General features: G+C 38.6%; 1 protein-coding gene across 1 annotated transcript in view; it reads right to left on the bottom strand.

The window, feature by feature from the left end:
- Positions 1 to 4,292: 4,292 nt before the first annotated feature.
- LOC139715404 (uncharacterized) overlaps positions 4,293 to 8,471 on the bottom strand; it is a 75,783-nt gene continuing 71,604 nt past the window's right edge. Inside the window, exon 10 of the mRNA XM_071626978.1 lies at positions 4,293 to 7,788. Within this exon, the coding sequence (XP_071483079.1) occupies positions 7,280 to 7,788 (509 nt within the window). The 3' untranslated portion in view covers positions 4,293 to 7,279. The remainder of the gene's footprint in view (positions 7,789 to 8,471) is intronic.

Here is an 8,471-nt window from a genome sequence, read left to right as displayed (position 1 = left end):
TTTGAATTTATGTATAGCATTGTATGCATTTGTACACAGGAGTAATACAGATTTAGAAATATCTCAGGTGATATTTGGCTACAAATCCTGATTTTAAAATGTACATGTAGGCCTACTTCCTTTTTAAAAGGGGTATCACAAAATGTACCTCACTACAGACCCTACACAAATCACTCTGGAATTTAAATTGCTGATATTTTCCATGGTAGGTTTCAATATTCAAGGCTGTATTAGAGAAGGGTTTCACATTGTTATTACTCGACTTAACTTCAATATCAAGAGATACATTATGTCTTTTGAAAAGTTTCTTTTGTTCCTTTTTTTAGGCACAGATTAATGCAGAATAAGGATGCACCATAAGGGTCCTTAAATACCACTGATACCATAATTTTCATTTTTCCATATCAATTTTAGATTCACATATTTTTCTCAACTGAATTTCAAGTGTAACTTTACAGGAGACATACATGGTTTTTTATGGAGCAGTATGACAAGAGACCTGATTCATGAAGATGTCTGTTTTTACACACAATACGAAACTTCACGAAACGTCAATCAACACAACAGTAAAGTCTCAAAGCTTCTGATTGCAAGCGAGAATGCTGACACCCCCCCCCCTCAACAAAAAGTATACTCCCTGCCTTCAAATGTTTCAACCACCATTTCCCATGCTAGAAGCAAAGCTTTTATTGGACTGTCATTCACTCGCAACTATTCTGAGGCAGAGCATCCTCTGTCCAGAAAACAAAAGAAAAAAAGGGATTGTCGTCCACTCAAATTATGAAAATAATTCTTGGTGGAATCTGCACTTTTCTCCCGTAGAACCATACCCACAATTAGCTAGGCTTGTGCTTTTCTGAAACTTTTTTTTTTCTTGCTAACTACACTTTTTCTTCTATTGACTTTTTTTTTAGGTCTTGGACCTTTGCAGCAGTTGACAATACTGAAGATTTCGTAGTCTTCCTCAGGAAAGGTGAGAAAAAAATCAGTCCGGTCTAAAAATTTGGATGAAAGTCTAACTTGGCATTCGACCAAATACCTTGTATGTATGTATGTACATGAACCATTTACACACAAGCATTTGGTTTTGAGTGGTTAGCGTTTCATCCAAATTTCCCCTTCTATTTTTTCCCCCTCCAATTCCTGCTCTCTCATCTGACATGTACATATTTGGTTCTGCACGGAATAGTATTTTCCAGAATTTCCACATTCCCTGCCTACGTGAGACAGACAGTAAAAATCGCAACTAACTTCTCATGATTATTCACTCGTCTTAATACATTCATATTGAAACACCACACGTTACTTCATAACTACATTTCATAGAAATTTTTTGTCTTTTTGTGTTAAAAGATGATTCTTACAAGAATAACTACCATAATAATACATTATCAATGTGCATCTCATTTAAATCTTATTATTGTACAATACATCAACAAGTCTGTAGCTAACATGACAGGATAATAAGCACTCGATCGTAAAAATTATCTACAAAACCAAAGAATTTACACTAAATGCATACAATATTACGAGAATATCTAACAACTCACTCCCTTAGGCAAATGTTACTTTTCAACTTCATTTTTTCCTGCCCCTTCCTGATGGGGTCGATGTTCACATACTGGTACACAACCCCATGCAAATGCCAAGGTGATAATACTTAAGATGCATAACATGTACACAACTCCTTCCTTCGCCTTACCAAAACAACAGTCAAATAAATTACTCTTTCTTGCAAGCTAGCTCACAAAATGAAACATTTTCCCCCACATAAGAATACAGATTCAATGATGCGGATCCATCGCTCGCCTTCAAAAGCGGATCCCATTCATCAACTTTTGTTTTGTTTCGTAGCAAGTTTGGTCTCGGGGGAAGTTGTGGGTGTGACCTCGGTGTTTGCATCACAATGGTTGCCTGTCTCCAGGTTACTGACCCTTGATTACTTGTTGCCATGGTAATGCATATATCTATCAATCAAGCTCTTGGAGGAGAGTTGCCTATGCATTCTTTGAGAGAATGTTCTTGCTCAAGACACATTTAACACTACGTTGCCCTAGAGGCACTTAAATCGCTACACCTAACCAGCATATATGAGAAATGAATTGTAAACAAACTGTAAAAACAAACTTGTTACTTCATCTGCTATGTGTCTTCACATACAATTTAAAAAAACAGGGAATAAAATCAAAGAGGAAAACAAGTAAAAATCAAATGAGGAAAACATGTAAAACTCAATGCTTCTTGTACACATGGGGAGAAATAATTTCAAACAGAACCTCACATGCACAGAAAAAAAAATATTCAATTTTCATACTTCTGACATACTTTTAAAAATATGACAAATATGATTACAAAATGAGAATACTTATCTCACAAAATGTACAATGTTGGAAAGAATGAACTACATCTACACAGCAACAATGACAAAAAACCCCAAATCTGAGTTAGTTTTTGATTTTTCTTTCTCTTAAAGAATATAAAATGTCAAACATGTTTTTAACAGTACTTAAAATATAGAATCACAGCCTATTGAATGGACAATTAATCCATTAAAAAACTACAATTTCAGACACTGAGAATTTCAGTTTGAACACCTTTTGACAATTTATATAAAAAAAAATCAGTTTCTATTTTCCCTTCCATCAATATCTTTTTAACTCACTCATGTCTTAGTACTTTGGTATGAGTTGTTCATGTCCATAGGCCTACATACTTTTCTACACATAACACTGCACATTGCAAACCTGTCTATTTTTTTATTACAACATAAAAAAATGCACATGCCAAATTGACTTCCACTGTTCCCTATTAAAACTGAATTGCTCTTTTTTGCCTCAGCTTGCACAAGGTATAGTTCTCTTGCTACGCACAGTCAATGAATACAGATTGTCATCATCATAATGTTACAAGTCCCGGGCACGCGTATACCGACAGCAGTTTGTACATACCACCATATCTTGTGCAATCATTTCCCCCGAATAAGACCAGTTTTGTATTAACAGAGCATATCTCAAGCTGCTTTACTACAGAGCAGTGTCAGTTCTCAATGCACTCACATGCACTCCTTGTACCTGTCAACACGAGCAGAAGTGGCTACATGGGACGGGATGGATGACACAACCTATACCCGCATAAAATAATTTGCTTCTCCGTATCTCCAGTTCTTTTCAATTGTAAAGTACAATGACCCTTCTTTAAACCACAAAGGTGATATATGTTCTCTTGAAAGAACCATAAAAAAGGTAGGCCTACATAGTGTATGAATGTATGTACCACAGGATTTGTTTCAATGGTCTCCCTTGTATTTCCAGCTTTATTTTGACACTCCCAATATGGGCCTATCGAAATTACCCCAAAGGTGATGTAGTTCTTGGGGAGTTAGCTCGGGAATGAGATACTTGCATTAGTTATGTATCACAAGAATCAAACATATCAGCTGCATGAAATGTACATGGGATCTCAATTTTTGTGCACGATTATCATTGAAGGTTTAGCGTTTTGCAGCATGATAAATGCACGCAGACTTCTTCCCGCTCCTGTACTTTCACAAGATGGCGTCCTTCAAGTGGTGACGGATTTTGGTAACCTTTCCTATAAAGCCCCCCTATGTGTCTTCTTTTGTACGGCTGGGGGTGGGAAATGCCTCAGAGAAGGGGTCATGAGTAAAGGCAGATATTAAAAAAGCATTTTCTGGTTTAATTCTACATTTAATTTTTAAAGCAGTCTTGTGGGTCTAAAGAGCAGAGGCAGCAGCTTTTGGGGTTTTTTGTGTTTTTTTTTTTCATTTTTTCTCGCTTAAGCACAATATTTCTGCACACGATGGAGTTTGGTGTTACTTTAGCTATTGCTACGGCACAATAAAGCAATGGCACTTTGAAGCAATGCGTCTGAAGCCACTTCTAACTCTATGTCTCCTCTTGCGGTGCACTTCTGCCCTATTTCTCATACCAATCCCTGTTAAAAATGGAGATTAGCTCATTCCTCTTTATTCTCGCAAGCCACCCTTTCTACGCTCAAAACTCTGTGGGATTCTCTCTCCTCAGCTCTCATGCAAGGTTAAAGGCAGGCTTGGCTTTAGCATTAGCTAGGCTTTGAGCAAGGAAAGTTGTGATAAGTACAACATGACTGCATGTGGTTCACTACATATGTTTAACTCCCTGCCAAAGCAATGGATGGAACAGAGATACCAATTTCCTCTCTACACAATGACAATTTTCACAAAAGTGTCCTGCAGTGATAATTTCATGGGTATCATTCAACACTCCTGGCCACCCGTGCACCCATCCCCCCCCCCCCCTGAAAAGAAAAAGTGAAAACAACAATGCTAGTGCTAAAGTCAAGCTCCTCCAAACAAACTGCGTCAACCCTTAGTTTTCCCCATCAAACCTCCTCGCTACTTTCCAGGGCTGACCCTTTCAAAGAATTGTCTTATTCGCTTTAATAGAAGGCAAAATATAATGTCTGCTAAATTTGCAGCACATTGTCTATTTCAGGTCATACAGCATTAAAACACAGTACACATTGTTTGACAATTTTTTTGTTTTTTGTTTTGGCAAGATTGTGAAGGTGCTAAATATGCAGTAGTGATTCGTTAAGTACAGTCATGACAGTGCTATAGAATTTTCGTTTTTTGTTTGATTCAGATTTTGTGCCTATCATATTCAGATGTGCAAATCTTTGAATCAACAACTTAGTGCTTGTTAGTTGAAGTCATAGGGCAAAGTGGTGAAGAAATGAAGCACTTCAAATTAGAATCACTGAAAATGAGCGGAAGTGGTACAAATGTGTTGCGTAGAGACAGATTTGCTATCCTGTATGTGAAATCTGAATGAAGTTCTCAGAACACAATTTGTTTCAACAAATTCTTTATGCTTATATGTACATGCAAGTATTAGAGCTGAGTATCTCATTTACTTGTAAAACTGTGGCTGTCTTTCGACACTTAATGACACTACTACAGACATTCAAGAGATTAAAATCAAATGCTGAGAGCTAAATGGTAATTTATGTACAGTTTTTTTTTTTCAAATATTTACATGACATTTCTAAAAACCACAAAAGTTCTATCAGCATTTTACAAAAATGAAAACACTGAACCCTTACAATTTGCTGTACTTTCATGAAGTGTTGTAGTAAACCTTAACTCATCTGAGATCTATCTGAGATGCATTATAAATTGGCAAATCAGTTCGGTTTTCACATCTCTTTTGAGTGTGATGCATCGATATCCGTTTCAGTAATCTCTGAGTAAAGTGTGAGATGAAGAAGGCAATAAGTCATGATGACTTGATTGACGCTGAAGGCAAGACTGTCGACCTGGCCTGGATGTCGGCTTTCACGGGGTTCTAGGTATGCTGCCATCTTTACAATGGCTATATATACACCCCTTGTGAGTTGCTCAGGTAAAAAACATTGCATGCAGACATCCAGGCCATTTCTTCCTCGTTTAATCCACTCCTTGCAAGATTCTGATATCCCCGTGTTCTCAATGACAGGACCGGTTGGGTGCACACGGATTGTGGGTGCATATTTCTCATCATTGGACATGCTGCATCCCAATCTTATTCTCATCACATGTGCCCCAGCAGGAGTTTTCAAGAGGTAAAAATTAAAGAAAAGTAATTTTTTTTAAAAAAGCAGCAAAGCTTGCTCAACATTGTAATGGCCATGCAAGCGTTTCTCTCTATTATCAAGTAAACTTTTCAAACACGTATTACTGAGAGCAACAAGCTCTACCTAACCCCAAGAAAATTCTGGGGAAGTTAACAGGCATCTGGAATCTCAGTGTGCGCATCAGCACCTACAACATGAGGGGACAACAATGTTACTACAAAGGTCAGCCACCACTAATGGTGAATCAAAGCCATAAACTTGGGTCATTTGCATGCCTTTGCCGACAAAAACAAGTATACCTTTAAACATAAGAATGTCATTCACTTACTGGTCTTGCACAAATGCAAACTTTAATTTCCCCCTTTGTAAAATAAAAGGGAGAAGTTGACATTTATCATAGTTTTACCAGGGCATCGCCCATTTTCAGACACTTTGATAAGAGTTGACCTCATTAAAGTACATAATGTGCATCTACAATGAATGGATTCACACAGAAAGAAGAACAAAATAAAACAAGAAAACAAAGGAAACTTTGAACAAGCAAGCAGCATTCCAATAAAGCTGACAAAGCATTTTTTTCCTTTTTAATGCATTTCAATGATTAATATGTAATCGCTTGCATCCCCGGGAGCTGATGTGTGCAAATCTATTTTGATACATACACGCAGGCACATGCCTTACTTTCAACAGCCATCTACCAGCCCATATGATGGAAACACAGTTTTAGCTGGAGCATGTTGGTGTAAATGGGCATAGATTATTATATAATGTATACAAGGTTTGCCAGGCAAATCGACAAAACAATGAAGACGTGTACATACAGCATGAAACACAACACATCGGACTGAAGAGAGAGAGAGAGAGAGAAGGGGGAGGATAGAGGAACGGGAAGGAGTTTCATAAACTCTAATTTCTGATTTTAGTCACTTCAAAGAGCTGTGATTGAGAAACTACAAAAGCACATAAATGAGCTTGCTTCATGATTTGTTTTGTTTTCTTCCTCAGTAACAGACATTTTGTCTTGAGGAGAGAGCTTCCTAATAAGACTTTTTCTACAGCCAGAAACAGTTACTATATTGATCCCAAAGCTCCCAACATATCACACAACTATACCACAGCATCCATTATCAAGGGAGACCGAGCACAGCAAGGAGCAAGGGGTATGATGGTGGGCAAATTTTCTTGTGACATGATGTTGCCAAATCTTCCATTAACAAACTCTATCCCAAACAAAATTCTTGTTTTGAACACTGTCTTGAATGCCTATTAATCTACGAAAAGGATTTTGTATTATCTCAACTTGACCTCTGAGAGAATGTTTACATTAAATATACAAGATATTCACTATGTATTAAAGAAGGTTTAATAGAGGGGGGAAAAATCACATCATAGTCAACTTAATAAAAAATGTGTGGGTGACAGAAGGTTGTTAGAAAATAAATTTGCTGAAGAAAATAACTTGAAACAAAACTGATAATAAAGTGAATCAAATGTGTGTGTGACTTGAAAATTGTGCTCTTCTTTCTGATGCACAGAAAGCTGTGAATTGTTTTAGCCAGATCATGAAGTGTATTAAATTCTCAGGGAAATTTGAGTTGCTGCTATACAGAATAGATTCATATCTTCCCCAGTTTACTGGGACAAGACTGATTACTCTATTTTTGCTTCATGGCAAGACCTGTGCTGGGAAACCATTGCTTAGGGCGATGGGCATGAATGTGGATGCGGGATGTTGGTGGTGATGGTGAAGGTGTTGGTGGTAAGGATTGGACACTGCAGCCGCAGTGGCTGAGAAGGGGATAGGGGGTTGAGGCTGTATTGGTGGATGTGGCGGCAAGACAGCAGCAGTGGCAACAGCACTAGCAGGAGCGGCGCTAGCATTTGATGGGGCGGTGGCGGCGGCGGTGCTACTGGTGCTGGTGGTAGTGGTGGCAGATGCGGTAGCGGTGAAGAGCAGGCTTGCATTGGCGGCCGTGCCGGCGTTTGCCGATGAGGAGGAGGAGGAGGAGGAAGAAGATGCAGAGGAGGCGGAGGAGGCAACCGTGGCAACGTGCGTAGGATGAGTGGCGGCAGCCGAGGCTGGGGCGTGATAGTACTTGCAGGTGGCCCGGAGGCATTTCCCCCGCACCGCATCACGACACATGGTGACCTTTCCGTCCACTACCTCTACATAATCTGTGGGAGAGGAGGAGGAGTTGGATGTGGTCAAGCAACAAGCTCATTATCATTAACCCAGCTTCTCATTCTCGATCAATCTTTTCTTTTCCCCTGCTATTCCCCATGTTCTTGCCAGGAGGAGCGGGATGATGTCTGGGTTTCATCAAACAAAAAATACCGACACCTCTTTATGGACAGTCATGCAGAAAGAGAGTGGTTACACCATCAGGCAAATAATGGAATATTCAATCTCTGCTTGCGATGAAGTGCAGCAAAAAAAGGGGGGAAATGAATTACTACAATTTTTTTTTGTAGTATAATGCAGATTAATGATCAAGCAAGCGTAACTCATTCTACATGACATACATTTTCATGAGCTCTAAAACTACAAAACATGTATTTTGCTGCTGAATAAGCCTTTTCAGTAAGCGTTCTGCCATTTGGGGTCACAGGCTCCCATACCCAGTAATACAAGTTGCCTAATACTCATGTAAAAATTTGCTTCACAAAGGTAAAACACTGATTAATGATTACACATTCCACTGGGAAAAAAAAGGTACATGAATAAGACTTGAATAAATAGGTATATCAATTCAGTGTCTCGGAATTACACCAGAAGCGGGTTACAGTCTTCAGATTGAATACTTCAGTTCCTGATGTAAGAAGAGACTTTGGAATTCAAGGTATAACGTGAGAATCAA

This window comes from Diadema antillarum, unplaced genomic scaffold (genome assembly GCF_040938485.1).
Source record: "Diadema antillarum isolate AM-2024a unplaced genomic scaffold, OU_Dant_1.0 scf00000048, whole genome shotgun sequence".
NCBI lineage: Eukaryota > Metazoa > Echinodermata > Echinoidea > Diadematoida > Diadematidae > Diadema > Diadema antillarum.
Note: the sequence above shows the minus strand (reverse complement) of the source record. Positions and strands in the feature narration are given on the sequence as shown.